The sequence below is a fragment of the Eleginops maclovinus genome, chromosome 12, assembly GCF_036324505.1.
Source record: "Eleginops maclovinus isolate JMC-PN-2008 ecotype Puerto Natales chromosome 12, JC_Emac_rtc_rv5, whole genome shotgun sequence".
NCBI lineage: Eukaryota > Metazoa > Chordata > Actinopteri > Perciformes > Eleginopidae > Eleginops > Eleginops maclovinus.
Window position 1 is genome coordinate 13,932,174 of NC_086360.1, and position 16,658 is coordinate 13,948,831.

Genomic DNA, 16,658 nt, shown 5'->3' on the forward strand with positions numbered 1-16,658 from the left:
TCGAGGGTTGATTTGTTGTATCTCTGATAAAATTATAGAGAGGAGACAGGGTTCTGCTGTCATCTGCTTCAACAACAGAAACAGCTTAATCAACGGTAGCAGGACGGAGGGAATTTACTCAAATGGAGGTCATAATTCTTCATTTCTGTTAGTGTCAGCCTTTTCTCTCTGGCAGGTAATTGAAGACAAGCTGGAGTCAGTCAGGAGTCTGATCTTTGTTGAGACAACACTTAGCTGGGTTTTCTTTTCTGCTGTACAAAGCAACACATGACAAAAGCAAAGTAATTATCATAGAATTATATTATGGCGATATGTGATATGATGGCCACTAAGCAACAATTTAGAAAAATACAGTATTATAGTAGAGATAAGTGAATTACAGCCTCTGTGACTTACATAAGGGATAAGCAGACAGTTATAGCACTTCTTGGGTCAGAAATCACAGTGCATTCATGGTTTAAGTGAAATCCATCTTGCAGAATGCTGATGCACCCACGTTTGTCTAATATGGACACAATCCACAATCTCCTATTTGAGTGATTTTAATCTGAAAAGGGCAGCAATACAATATCTGTTGCATCACACTGCAAGGGATGAGTGAGCCAAGTTATGGTGTTTTAGGCATGTAAGATTGGTGGCAGATAGGAAAGCATTTGACGCGATCATGCAGTGGCAGATTGTATGCAGAACAGATGTCGTTTTCTTGTGGTTTGACTTATTCGCTTTCATGGACTGGTGCTGCTTCTCATCGAAAACACCATAACAAAATGCTTGCGTCGTAAATGTGGATCTATTTATTTATAAAGAAATATTTATTTTTATGTAAAATAAGGATATTTTAGAAACCTTTAAAGAGCTTAGGGGAGCCTGTGGCTGATATCAAATGAACATTTGTTTAATGGTAAAACACAAAATCCAGAGGTGGGCGATAATTCTACCCGTGTTAAATTGCAAAGTGAAAAATATTCGGTGAAGCTTCAATCACTGTGTAGATGCCCATAGGCCAATAGGCAAAATACAACACAAGACTAGAGTTGATCATAAATACAAGGCAAGAAAACCTTCTTTTATCCAAAAGGCTTTTTCACAAAACCTCATAACATCCTTTTTCAACTTTACTGGACTGCTACTTGCACACAGAGAGCTCAAACAGCTTCTCTGTGACATACGTAGCTGTCATCTGATGTTCGTAAATCCTGTGATGCGCCATACTCGTTCAAAAGTAGAAAGGAGTACAGATCAGAACAGGCGGTAACAGCAGCAGGAGAAATCCTTTAATGGATAAGTGAAATAAAGGCAGGGGACGGTGTATTCACTCTGTGTTTTGTTATAGAGCTATGGGAGGTCTGCTATTAATGACAAAGAGCCGGTGCTGTTCCATTTTGTGGTACAGGGAGGGAGCATGCATATGGACACCATCATAACTCAGCCCTTTCATACATTCACATGAAAAATCAACCCTGTCATCAGGATTCAGAAATGATCTGACAAAACGGAGTAATGTGACAAAAGGCTACACACACACACACACTTGCATGGATACACAAGCACGGATGGACAATATGCATACACAAGCATGAACAGACATACAAAAAGCCACGCAAATGCACCCTGTCTGGAATGCATTATTATAATCCTGATAGATGGATAGACATTCCAGCACCTCAGCCTCCCCTGGTTACAACATCATTTCTTGTCTCCCCTTTCATCCCATCTCTCTCCTTGAATTCTACGATGGTACAACCAAACTATTTCATTCTGTGTGTCTTTTGCACTTCCTGTCAAGGACACATGCATGCTAGACATGTAGAGGCTGGGGACAAAAGACAGTACCCTGCATATCCCTGTCATGCAAGTGCTTCCATGCATGGCACAATGGGGTCAATGCATGATGTGTTATATTATGAAAATTATGTGAATTATGTGATTATGTGAAAAGATTTTAACCCAAGTAAATGTCAGCAACACTGCTGTTCGAAACCATCATTAAAACAAAATAAGTATGAAATAATATTTGGAAGAATGCTGGCTTTTTCAACCCTCAATCAATAAACTTGTGAAACCAAGTTAAACTGTGATAGCTTTTCAGTCAGACAACTCACGCGTTTCATTAATATCTTTATTAGAAGCAGTATATAGTTTGAGTTTGGCGTGTAGGCTCGGGTCTCATCACTCCACATATTTACATGGAACATTGAGTGATGATTAGATAACTACCCCCCGAGCCTACAGATGGAAGCTGGGGGAAGCAGCAGCAGCAGCAGCAGCAGCAGCAGCAGCGTGGAAGCAGCAGTAGCAGCAACAGCATTGGTGAGGCAGAGGCAGGTAGATCTGACTGCTTAAATAGAGCGCCAAATTCGGGGGACTATGTTTGGTTGGTTGCAAGAGTGGCGAGGGGTGTTCTATGTGAATCTATCATTGGTGCTCGAGTTGACTGCCTGAACTAGCTCGCAGGCTTCGCCCCATTTCTGGCAACTTGTAGTGGCCTTACCATGACTTTATTTTGACAAGTCTTAAATTTGTCACCCATCTGAATATGCACATTCAACACACATTAAAACATTTTAAGACAGCTGGGTCTACTGGCTCCAATAACGTACAAATACATAGTTTAAGGTCTGGTTATAACAAGCTCATTGGAGTTTCAAGATTTCCTTTTTAAAATAAAGTGAAAACAGTCAACCAGCCAGATAGCTCATTTGCCAGAGTTGGCTAATAATAGTCTACGAGCTAAGTCATATAGCACTTGTTGACAGCTCACTGAAAGCAAGGCGGGAAACAAAAGTCTCTAATCAAGTTACTTTGGGTTTGAATGCCAATAAAGTAGTCATCACTTTGTCTGCTGAGAAATAGAAATGGAAAGGCTGTTAGAAAGCCAAGACATCAGATGAAAAGAAGGGCAGGCAAGGGCACATGGTTCCTCTCAGCCTAATGTTGTTCATGCTTCTAACAGCCGTCTTCAGGAACTCATTATGTTTCCCTTAAACAAAGCCAAGGAAAGTTTATCCTTGGCCATTAAACTATTAACACGCACAGTGAAATATTAACTCAGTCCATTGGTCATCATGTTTAATTGGTTATTCCTCATTTATTCATTCTGCCTTGAATTCTACCACACATGATTGCAGATACACACACACACACACACACACACACACACACACACACACACACACACACACACACACACACACACACACACACACACACACACACACACACACACACACACACACACACACACACACACACACACCATATTTGAAACCTTGAAATCCTTTAATCAGTATATACTCTGCCCTTATAATAATTATATGATTCTATGGGACACACTAAGTGGAGTAATGAAACAGTATTATATACAGGCACTTATTATTGTTTGGCTGTTTTAAAAATCCAAACCCCTGTTAAATAAATAAAAACACATTATTGTACGGTAAGTTGAGTGTGAAGACATCAGTGAACTGATGTAATTCAAGGGTTCTCCGACTGTAGTTGCTTTTCATTTACAAGCAGTTTGAGTGATTTGTTAGCTTTCTATAATTATTTGATCTCTGATGTAATTATTGCACTCGATGTAGATTGACATAATAGCAGGGGCAAATTCTTGTGTCCCCACACTCTGCGAGGAAATTAGTGCATTGTTTAATTAGGCATTATCGATTTCAACTCACGTTTCCATCTCGAGTCACTGCTCTTTCCCAATGTTTCTCTCACTCTTTTCCTCATTGCTTGTGACCTTGTCACCTCGGAGCAAGCGGTTTGAGAAATGACTTTGGTTCCTTTTTGGCGGAGGTTGAAAGATGCAAGGAAAGAGCAAAAGGGCAGCTATCACCGGGGGGGACAGTTTATGTTCCCTTGGCTGCATGAATCTAAGTCCTCCTCTTGCACTGCTCCTCCCAGCTTCCTCCTTCCCTCCTATTGTGTGTTCGCTGTGGCAGCATCTGGTTAATGGGCCTCTTCAGTGAATAGTCTCTTCCATCTTCTTACACGCGCACATTTTGTGTGGGCGCACAACCACATATATAGTTTGTATTCTTTCCATCTTTCCACAATGTCTCGGTAGGAATATGTGCTATGTTTTAACTGGTTGAATGTGGGAAGGAGTTTTTGTGAAGGACATTCAGTAATTTTGAGTACGTCTGAAAAGCATTTAATTTCACATGAGTTTGAACTGCACTGTATGTGTGTGCGATTGTTGGCATTAAAGAGATTACTTTGGACAGTGTAGCAGTTAATATCACCTATTGGAGGGTTCATATAAATATTTTCTCTCTATCTCTCTGTCTAAAACTCCCTCTCTTTTCTTATATTCAATGTTTCTTCTGGTTGTTATTTATTGAACATTGTCCTCGTTGATTGATTCCACACCCTGAAACCGAAGGACACTTTAATGAATGCCAGCAGCGATCTCTGTACACAGAGTGGAAGAAATGTGTTCTGGCTGCAAACTGTTTAATTAACTGGTTGGAGACGTGGGTAGAAGATGGCACAAATGTTCTGAAGAGGAGCTTTGCATTTGTTTTTGTGTTTTGTCAATGTGTGTCTGCTCTCTTGGACACCGGTTTAAGTAAACTCAGACTCCTGGACCTTAAATCCATGTGAGTAATCTCAGTGAATCAAAGACAAGGCCAGCTGCTTTTTTTTCAGAGAGCTGGCAGAATTAGCTCGCTAGGAATGCTCAGCACTGGACACAACTTTGCAGGGCATTCTGTTTAACCCGCTCCATCCTAACAAATAAGCAGGGATCAAAGGATTAGAGCACCATTATTAAAACCAGCTGGAGGCCTGATGCCGAGTAGAAGCATGCTAACATGATGCTAATAATTTCCCTATTCACATCATGGTATACATGACTCTAGATGGCTGGGCTTCTTCGCTGAAAAATACTGTTTTATATTTAAAGTAGACAGTTGGTTGTCACAGTATGTTATCAGCTATGTGGACATTAGGCATCAGTCGTCTCAAAGGATTGGTTCTTTAACATAGTTGTTATAAGAAGGAACTTGAAACTATTACTCTACAAATGCTTGTAAACCACTCAGGCCACAATGCTTAGTAGTTTGCCACATTGCATTGAGCCTTCTTGTTGTGGTGATTCTACCAAATGACCACATCTTGGAATCTTGGTTAACTGATTAAATGTAAAAATCCAGCAAGAAAAGCTTTCTTGCAGTATGCTTTTACAGCTGAGCCATTGTACCTCCTAAATGATGGTTCAGAATTCAATATCCTGCCATGATATCATCTACTGCATTTAGCCAGCGTAAACTTTGCTTTTAGCTTCCCATCCCTACAGACACATGTTTTATGTCTTCATGTCTGGAATGTGCTGTTGAATCTTTCATTGAAAGGCAACGGAAATGTGTTTTCCAGATAACATTACAGTTGCAATAAAGCTTGGCTTGGGCTGTGATTGAAACAATACTGTGCCTAAGCCGCACTGAGCCCACCTGTTTGTTCTGCCGTAATTGGATTCTGCTTCATTCCATTTGCCTTAATGCTGATGCATAATGCAGTGTACTGAGGGGACCAGCCATTACTAGCCAGGGGACATGGCTTGGAGGAGTAACCCGACCTCGCCCCCCGCCTTCCTCCCCCTCCTGTCTCTGGGACATCTTTTCAGGGCCTCTGTCCTTCAAAGCAGCCACTTGCTCAGGCTGGATGGATTGATGGTTAAGGCTGCTTGCCTGGTGGGAACCAGAATAGCAGGTGTTGATGTTAGAGCCTGCAAGAACAATAAGCTGGCCCTCAGCAGCATGTTAATCCAAAATAAACAGGCGCTGTCGCAGACAGTTTGGTCCCGGGTGCAGGGATCCTCATCAAACACACCAGTAAGAAGAACCAAGAAAGGAATGTAAAGCCAAACCTTAATCTTTCCTTTGTAGTCTAAAATGTACAGCAATGCACATCAGTTATCTGCAGCATACAAACACATTGGCAACATCCAAGCACAGTTGAATTGATTTAGTAGATTTTTCACCAAGGAGCAAATATGGACATACAGTTGGTGAAAGCTAGTTTTATCACACATCTTGATATTTGTTCACACACATTTTGTCCATTGTTCTCTGGGTGTAGGAGGTGGATAGCGTGATATAGCTACATCTTTAAACATCACAACAGCTTCACCCACTGTCATCATGACAGAGACTCCCATATGCTTCTTGCCATTTTCATCGGGGCCATAGTTCTGTAATGATCAGCTGCCTTTGCTAAGTGGCTGGTGTCGATGGCTGCGACTCAGCTCTACCCACCACAATGATGAAGATAAGACATCTGGAGATGTGTGTGTATGTGTGTGCTTGTCCATTGTGTGCACACATTAAATATGGGTGAATTAAGTTGTGGTGGAAAAGAGAAGTGTAGCAATAAGAAGAGTGACATAAATTGTGTGGGTGCTGGTGTGTATACATGACTGAGTGGGTGAGCGGCTGTGGTCAAGGTTCATTAGTGTGTCATCGACTGCCTCCACACCGAAATAATAGGGTCCCCTCTCTCTATTGCCTTCACTTTCTTCCCTCTCTGCATCTGCTGAATATGAACTGAGCTGTGAAAAAGGGTGTCTGATCTCAAGTCACCTAGCTTGCACACTGACACATAACTAAGAAACAGCTGATGAAGCGACAACATTAAAATGGTAACTGCGAGGTTGAGAGGGATAGAGAGAGAGCTCGATGAGCTGTAAAGAAGGTTCCGCAAAGAGGAAGTGATTGAAAGAGTATGCAGAATGCATTTAATGAAAAACTGGCATCTTGATCTCAGGCTAAATCGGGTGTACAGAGCATGCAAGAAAAGATTCGATTTCCATATTTTTTACCATTTTCCAAAGTTATTAGTCAATAATTATCATAATGATCATATCCCCTGGTTCATAGATTGCCTTAACATAAAATATATGCTTGGACATTGATTGCAGTAATGTCTAAAACCGTGTTTGAATGTAAAACATACAGCAGACAGAGAGAGGGAGATCAGAGTATTGTACATAAACACTGTTATTTAAGAGGGCGTTGAACAACACACAGGCAGATATTAAAATCTGCATCTTGTATGCATGTGCATATGTATGTGCACGCATCGGTAGTTGTGTGTGCTGTAAAATATGATGAAGGCGAGTCAGTTGAGCTTTGATGAATGGATATGGCCACGCTGACAGACGAGAAGAGAGGGTGACACAGCTGGGAAAGAGGGGAGGGAGAGGAGGGGTAAGGTAAAGGTTCACTAGAGAGGAGTTGACAGATCCCAAATGATAGCCTTTGGAAATGCTTGGCTTCATGGCATCAGCTGTGGAATGATCCACAGAAGACATAAAATGATGCCCGAAAGACATATAAGCGGACACTCTACCATTTCTCTGGAGATGAGGGGATAATGGAAATGAAAACTAGTTAACAGTAAATAGCGTTAATATATCCCAATAATGGGACATATGGTGCATTAAGTCCTGACATGAGACAACAGCAACATTGTTTAACTACTGTACTTTCTGCTGTTATGACGGATGCACACATTGCAGCCCCCATGCTCTGACTGACATGTGTTTGACCCCTATTATGTCTACAGGAGACAGCACCTGGTGCCTCAACACAACACCATTAGTGTTCAAATACACATATAAACATACACACATGAACACAACTCTCTCGCACACGCTCTACGCATGAGATATTTTTAGAAGATGTGATACAACCACTATGGTAGCTAACACTCAGAGATTCACACCCCATGGGCTTGACAGGAAGGGATCCATTTCCTGACAGCAACCACAAACCATCCGCGCATGCAGGACATATATCCTGGGCGTGTGAATTTTGTGTCGCTGAAAGAGCTTTGAGGTAGTTTTACGGAAAAATAAATAAAGTAAACATGCAACATATGAGCTGAGATATCTTTCAGTTTTGAACGTTGTTTGAAAGATGCAAATGTCTTGATCCCTTTTAAGATGCCGCCAGTTGTTAAATATAAAACACTACTATTAAACTGTGGGCGCAGCACTCAGGTTTCCCCAGAGACATTTCCCTAACACATCTGTAAATACTTTTCTATAATTGTACGAGAAACACGACTAACCCTACAAAATCCTATTAAGAGTCAACATTAACCATCAATTTTTGTTTTCCTGAATAGATTACCTCAGTGTACAGGGAGTAAATACTCCTTATAAAATATCTATTCATTGGGATTCCACTCTCTGATGAAGAATGGGAGATGGCCCTTTATAGGGTGCATATGTCCTCTATTTGCTCGAGACATGCACTAATACAATTCAAAGTCATACATCGCCTACACTATTCAAAAGTTAGACTTGCAAGGATATTCCCAGGTATTGATCCTATATGTGACCCAGGCCCCTGCGACCATCGGTCATATGTTGTGGTCTTGTTCAAAGCTTACTGAGTTCTGGAACTCTTATTTTGATACAATTTCCCAGACGTATAATTACAATATCCAGCCTTCCCCTTTAACGGCCATCTTTGGTATTGCACCTTGCCTAGATGACTAAGATCCACCAGCATACCTGCAACGGGTCATTACTTTCTCCTCTTTGTTGGCTAGGCGTGCCATTCTTTTTAAATGGAAGGATTCAAAGCCTCAGAGATATGGATCAGAGATTTGATGCAAAATATAAAACTGGAGAAGATTAGATGTACCCTGAATGGCTCTATCAATACATTTCATAAAACATGGGATCAATTTACTCAATATGTGAGTATGTTGCCTGGCCTGGAACTGTAGTTATATGCTGTCATTGTCCATGTGCTGTTGATCTGTCCTATTCATGTTGGAATATGAGATGCCCTTTTATTTTTTGTTTTGTTTGGTTTTGTCTTGTGTTTTTATTGTTGTATCAGTGTTTCCCTTATGTCTGTCTAGTAGCGTGTCGTGAGAGATGTCTGTTTTTAGTGTTATACATAACTGTACGTTATACAATACAAAAAATATCTATTCATGCAGAGTTTTCTTCTAAAGGGAAAACACAGTCAGAAATATGTTAAGTACACATGTGATGCCATATTTAGTATTTTATTAACATCCTCTTTATATTTGTCTTTTTTTGGTTTTTCAGCCTCCACAATTGCCGAGAATGGGAGGAAAACATGCCTGAAGCTCAAAGTTTTCGTCAGACCATCAAGTAAGTTTTTGCATCCAACACAAGGCTTTGTAATAGAGCTTGTTGAAGTACACATTTGGATTGAAAATCAAAACAGTTTATGTCTACTTCTCTGGTTACCTCACTTCCTCCTCAATCACCTTGTGCTCACTGTCCAACATATCCCTTTCATTTATCACAAAAACTGCTCCACCACGAAAAAAGTTTTGCACATTAAATGAAATCCAGGTCATTTCATACCTCATCTGAATGTTGCCATGAGCTGTGTTGCTTGGGATGTTTAATTTCAGCGCTGAGTGGGGGGGCTTCAAATGTCACTAACCTATTTGGCATAAACCTCTAATGATCTCTCATTCTCCCTATTTTCTGTTATAGACAGCTGTGTGAAAACTATAGGCGTACATGACCGTGTTTTTGACGTAAACGACAAAGTAGACAATACATTAGAACCACAAGGTTAGTATGGCTTCCTGCTTTTTTGATTTTCTTCAGTATGACCTCCATACATCTGTACTTGTGTCTCCTGTTCTGCCGTTTTCTGGAAGCTGATGTGTCCTTCCACCTCCTGCCTGATGCTTCTTTCCAACTGATCCTTCTCCAGATGTTGTGCCATGTTACAATTGCTTGTATATTGTATAGATGGACTATGTTGCATGGTGATATATTTTTAAATACACTGACTTGTGTATATAATTATTTTCATACATATTGCTTTCATGAATCTGTCACAATAAATGTGAGTGCATGTCTCACATTTTACTCGGTTTTCAAACCTTTTCACTTACCCTAAATGTAATTTACAACTGCATGTTGTAGTCCATAAAATAACACGTGTTTCCTTCTGCCCCAATACATCAGTAATTTAGGTGCTTTAAACAATCTGAACCCGTGTAAACAAATAATAATTAAATGATATGTTCACACATTCATTTCTGAATCATCCAAAGCATTATGTACTGTTTCGCTCCGCAGTGAGTTGCTGTTTGCTCTGTAGCACAGCATTGATTATTTTCTGTGCTCAGAAGGCGGAGGAGTTTTATGTCTTCTTCATACATGAGTCTAGCCCAGTCACTGAACTGAAAAACATCACCCACATGCTGACATCTCATTCCCAGCAGGAGCTCACCCAAAGATCAGAAAAAGCCCCTCTGGGAATATATAACAGCCTGTCCAACATATGACATTTAAAAAATACTGTTTATGAATATTAAATCATTATTTATATGTATTCCAATCTGAAGTTGAAGGTTTATTATGAAGTTCAAGTGCCATCTAAATGGGACACACCTAGGCCAGATCGTAGGACATGTATGACGCCCATCTGCCTCTCGTCCTGCCTGATGTTCTATCTGCCTGCTTTTTTGAGGGCTGCCTCTCATCTTGCATGCTGCTTTTGGCTCATTCCTCTAAAACGCTCTCTAAAGAAGGGAAATGAAAGCACTCAACCATCATATACTGTTGCCATGTCCCTCCAAATTGTAGAAACAGCAAACACACACACACTTGTGTAATGATGTAACTGCCCAGGTCCTCTCTCCTGTCTATCTATCCTTTGCTGTGCATGGTTCAGCCACTCCCATGGTGCGGAGGGCACATTGCTGCTCACATACTGATGCCACTGCCAAGCAGACACAAGAGGCCCCTCACCTGGGAATTGAATTCAAAATTATTTGAAGCATGAAATAGCAACCCAAGTTCATATGGCAACTCAGACTTCATTGCAACAACTTTATAAAGTTTACTAAACATGAGCCCAAACATCTCCCACATAATACACGGTGTCTCCACAATTGGTATTCATTTTCAAAAATAGCTTGCAGCTTTGTATGGCACACTAAAATCATATGGAAGTTCATTAATTGTATATTGTTTTCTTTTGTCTGTGATGCAATGAAATAAAGTCCAACAAATAACAACTGCCTTGGTTCTTTTTCCTGTTCTTTAGATGATACCAGCCATGAACCTGCTGAGCCTTCCCGAAGTGACGAAACGAATGCTGCACCACACCTGCAGAAAACAAGTCCAGTCCTGGCCTTGTTGCTGGTCTGCCTATCAGCACTCTTCACTTTATAGCGCTCCCCTCTGTGCCCGGAGGGCATTTACACCTAGCGTGGCCTGAATCTGCCCAAGGCTGCAGGGAAGGGGAGGGATTTGGTTGGAGTGTGTTTGCTTGATTGGGCATCAGAGCAGGCTTCTCAAAGAACCCTCTATTTTTTTCAGAAATATATTTAAGTGGTCTTTCTCCGTCTGTGAGTGAACAAAAGTTGATTTTGGAAGTGGGAGAGACAGTTCCCCCTCTCAAATCTTCAACTGAGATGCCAAATCCCTTTTTTGACACTTAGTGATTCTTATTTTCCAGTGACTTTTGACATCCCTTTACATCATGTTTATTTCATTGCAGCACTGATGTTCACACACACACACACACACACACACACACACACACACACACACACACACACACACACACACACACACACACACACACACACACACACACACACACACACACACAAGTTTCGAGAGTCAAATACAAATTACTACACTACACTAACAATCAATAGAAGTAGGTTTTTTTACACTTGTAAACAGTAGCAGCAGTACACAGTAGGAATGTAAAATGTTTAGGTTTTAGAAAGAACTGTACATACAGAAAATAAATGTCCCGAGACCTCTGAAAAGCCTTTCAGAAAATATTTGAAGTAAGTTCTTTGGGTTCATTCGAAGCCGATTTTGGCTCCTCCATTTTACAATGAAGTAAAGTACAAAGCTTAAAGATGAAAAAAAGAGGAGTAATGACTTTTAGCCAAGGTCAGATTGGAAACCACAGCACTGAGTGAAACATACATGGCATGCACCTTAGCCCGCCAATCTTCAAATAGTCCCGGATTGAAGTTGAGCCCAATTTTCTTAGGAATACAAAGTGTGTGTGTAAAGGTGGATAAGCTGCTTAGAGCAAGTGAGTGTAAAACCTTTCCTTATCCCTCTTTGTGTAGAGTATGGCAGACAACTCAATAAAACACCTCTCAAACACATTTGGTTCACCACAACTCACAAAACATCTAAATTGAAACTTTCTTACCAGACACTTTGTAGACTGCTATTAAGCTCGAGGATCGATATCTTTTGATAAGTGATCACACAATTTCACGGCCACAGTCACAGTCATTGTATGCAATGTTTACTGAGCAGGGCTGCAATTGTTCTCTCCGTTCCATTGGAGTATTAATCAATATTAACACTCCCATAAACATTTGTATTTACACCTTTTTTGCTCTGGTATTGATAGTTAAAGTGATTGTTTTAAAAATGATGATTCACAGCTAAATTGGAGACTTTCTGAATTTTCTTCAACTATTAAATTATTTTTGCCGATGGTGTCTTCAACATTATATTCAGTGGAGACACTGTAAACTTTTTAATGTATTTTTGTACTGTCTGACAGCCCCTTCAATTAAAAAAACAGATGGGAAACATTTTAAAAAGACATTTAAATTCAGAACCATAGCTTTTTCACTTCAATGTCACTTAAACCACAGCTTTGACTCGCTTATTCAATATTAGTTACCGTAGTTCACATTTAGTTTATTGCAGTTTTTAGAAGAGCTTTTACAGGATTGCATAGCTCAATAGTTGAAAACACATAGCGTTAATAGAAAAAAATCCATTTAATTCAAAGCAATGCCAGGTTTTTTTTAGACTGGCAACGTTTATATTAGCACTTACATAGAAAATGTTTTCTGTGTAGTAATGACACTAAGCATTCTCCAGCTCCCACAGATGCACACGGTATGCAAGCATAATAAAAGCTATCATCTTTTCTTTTAAAAGAGATGGACTGTGTTTCTTTGTTTTCAAAGAAATGTGGAAGGATAGAGAAATGAATTGCTTCCTTTTAGGGACACGCTTTTACTTGAGAATAGGGCCCCAATTGGTGAAGAAAGATAGATAGGGAGAAATAGAGCAAGAAAAGGAGCAATTGCATGTCCACCTTCAGCTCCTAATGTTACAGGTTTAAGTGACTCTTTAATGAGGTTCAAAATGACAGGCATGTGGACCCCATGTTGTGGCAAGGGGAGTTATTCCTGGTATTAAAAATAGATGGTGGAAGGCTTGGGGGGTCTCGGGAGGGAGGTGTAGATTTCCACCATGGGGGGGTTTGAAAGCACCAATGACCTTGCAGTTGAGAGAATTGGTTAGTTAAGGAAACAGAGAGACAAACACACAGGGAGACAGAAAGACATGTGATAGAGCCGAATGCGGTTTACTACAGTGCCTAAAAAACATGACAAGACAAAACAACTAAAATTTCATGCAACACTACTGAAAAAACACCTGACTCAATGACAAACTTATTGTTTAGTATCACGCTGTCTCAGAAGGCATGCACTGTTATGTTTTATTTCCATTTTTGTAGCTGCCTTTTTTCATTTAGTTTTTCCCCAGAAGACTGCTTTTGCCTTTTACCATTTGTTTTTATGCTATGGTAACAATGCTATTATAGCAAAATAGCAGCTCAGCTATGGGGGGTAATAGGAGACGAGGCCATTTAATGAGGTACTAATTTTCAGGAGAACACCACAGGGAAGGAGCCCCGCATAAGATACAAAATGGATGCTTGTCAGCAGATTAACACTAGACTCTTATCAGAAACCAGCTTCAATTGTACTCTCTTATAGTTACCGATACTACTATTTGTCATTATTACTATTATTACAATGGTTTATTCTGTACACACCTTAACCTGGGAAATGAGGATCAACGTATAAACTGGATACTGTGTATCCTGAGGTAGTCAACCATAAAACAAGTAGTGGTAGGTTAGTATCTGTTTTGTACCTTTCTGGAGGACAAAAAAAATGAGATCATTGTTAAAACTGTATAATTATTATTATTGTCATGATGATGATGATTATGAATATTATTAGGAAAACTTGATGTAAATAGTGTTTGATATTAAAGTATTAATTTGGTTCTTATGTCTTTTCTAAAAAATGAATACGGTATTATCTCTGGGTTTTGCGGGGTGTGTACTGTCCTCAAACAATGCATTGTGTCCTTTGACCCTCAATGCCTAATGAAACTTTGAGCTAATATGAAGGGGAAACCTGTGGGAGCTGTACACCATGTACAGAAGGCTGGCTCACCTGTTACATGTTTCAAACACGTCACCAACCTTCGCATCTCTTCATAAGGATCCTGCCTTGGAAAGACACACTTTGGACTTAACGGATGGCTTATTTGTACTTTTTGCCTTCAGTGTTTGAAAGCATGTTAGTCAGCTTAAAGATCTGCCCGGAGTGGACTGTTTGCTTTTTAATGGAAGGATCTCGCCAGTTTCATTATGTGGCATGCGCATGAACTTGATGACATAAAAAAAATCAAAAAAATCAAAAAAGTTTTTAAAAGAAAGTATTCTTTTGCTCTTATTTTCCTTTTTCTTTAAGACGTGTTAGATTTTTGGATCACTTTCATGTTGTGTGTTTTTGCATCCCCATTTGAGTGATTTCATTTAAACTGTGTAGTGACAAATGACAAATGTACATAACACAAACCATTGTTGTGAAGTTATAGTGGGGGACATTTTGTAGTTCAAAAGCAACTTTTTCATTTATCCTAACACTGACTCTTTCCGTACCCATCCATTGAATTCATCCCATGTAGTTGCAGTCTGTCTCTCCTGACTATTCATCTTCTTTCTGCTCTCCCAAGAGGAGGCGTTCTGAGAGTGTATACATCAATGTGTGGACGTTTTTCAGTGTGAAAAAAATGTGTGAACATTTGAGTTTGTGTGTGTGCGTGTCTCATTTGCTGTTGCCGCAGTGAATGGGAAGCGGCAACCCTCTTTGGCAACGAAGAGTGTTTCCCATGCCTTAGCCCTCCAGCCTCTGTCCTGGCAGTCTTGTCTGGTTACAGACGTTTTCTGCCATTGTGCTTTTACACAGGACGGCTGCTGGCGTCCAAGAGACTACAACAGGGCCCTTCACTTTCTCTCCCTTTCTAACAACCCTGAATCACTCCTCCCTACTGTACACGTTAGTCCTGGGCACAGTTCAAGGATTAGTTCACCCCCTGCACCAAATCCTTAACTGGATTGTTAGAGGGGTAATGCCTATCATCGATCCAGGTTCTATGCCTGCAGGGCAAAGCCTCTCTTGCCATCAGCCCCCTATTTGCCGATGAGCCACTTGTTCATTTTGTGTGCCTGTCCTGTCCCATTCTTGTGCTTGTATAACCCCCACCACACCACCTGCTCCTACTCCCTCACCTTTAAACCTCGCTTCCACTTTGCCATCAGTGGGGAATATTTCGAACCTGCTCTTTTTCAGTATATAGACCACAACAAAAAATTTGACAAAAATTGATCTGTATTTGTATATACACGTGTCTGAGCAACTATGAGTAATACAATAAACAGAAATACATTGCTTTGAACCTTGTGTCACTCTATTTGTGTTTTTTAACCTTTAACAGAGGAATGAAAGTACAACCGATTTGATTTACTTTGAACGTTGTCCTAGCCCTCAGAAGTGCTGTTAAATCTGCATTTGGCACATGGTGATCATATGCATTGGTGCAAATGCATATGGCACATGTTTACTGCAATAAAGGTTCTTTCTGTAGCTAACACAAATAAACATACACCTCTGACACAGGTATAATCATGTCTAATCATGTGCCAAATTCACTATGCATACACACTCCCACAAATATACACACACTTCCATTTAAACGCATCTCACCCTCAATGCCCCTGCCTGTTCGACCATGCTGGGGAATCACACCCTCTAAAGACAGTCTGAGAGGAACACCATCCATCAGGATCAGAATAAGACCTTAAACCTCCTTTCCCTTCACTGTGGCACTAATGAGGACACCTAATAACCTTCTGCTGGACCCCATCAGCGCCATTTAGCTTCACCCTCCATTATCTCTGGTAATTAGACTGAGAGCCAGCAAGCCCCGAGGACCAAAGGGGGGGGGGGGTTAAGATTTGACTTAACATTATGCAAACACTGTCCGTCATATGGGAGGTACATATAGAAGATGAATTTGATAAATACTTTCAATAACGCTTGGATTCCTGAAGTATAGCTATGGTTTGAAAGGTAAAGAGGACAGCGTGTTTAGCAAAAGTCATACATTATCATCAGTATGACATCCTTTACAATTTCATCCTCCTCACCCAAAGAAATGCTTTATGCATGAACACAGTTGACATGATGAGCCAATTAGTGTCAAGTCGTTCTGCCTGCTGTTATTACCAAAGGAATGCTCTGCAGATGCAGGTGTGTGTGTCTATGAAGACCAATAAAGACAAATCACTGCGCCTGATCATTAAATTGAAGGTAATGATAGCTTCATGTGAAGATACGTCCCAGATGTACTATCAAGCTATGAACATAATCAAGGTCTGTGACCACTATTTAGTGAGAGGAGGGCACTGGGATGAGACTGACACCATGTCCCCCATGAGATGGCAACATGGATGTGCACACATTAACCTGTAACTGCGATTCTGTTCCTCTTTCTGCCAGTGCAG

General features: G+C 40.4%; 1 protein-coding gene across 2 annotated transcripts in view; it reads left to right on the forward strand.

Moving 5' to 3' along the window:
* Window positions 1–15,550, forward strand: part of efna5b (ephrin-A5b) — an 88,884-nt gene extending 73,334 nt beyond the window's left edge. The window contains exons 3-5 of one of the 2 annotated variants that reach the window (XM_063898202.1): window positions 9,071–9,136; window positions 9,491–9,571; window positions 11,061–15,550. In XM_063898202.1, coding sequence (XP_063754272.1) covers window positions 9,071–9,136; window positions 9,491–9,571; window positions 11,061–11,188 — 275 coding nt within the window. In that variant the 3' untranslated portion in view covers window positions 11,189–15,550. The remainder of the gene's footprint in view (window positions 1–9,070; window positions 9,137–9,490; window positions 9,572–11,060) is intronic. The other variant, XM_063898203.1, reaches the window with a different exon arrangement.
* Window positions 15,551–16,658: the final 1,108 nt, after the last annotated feature.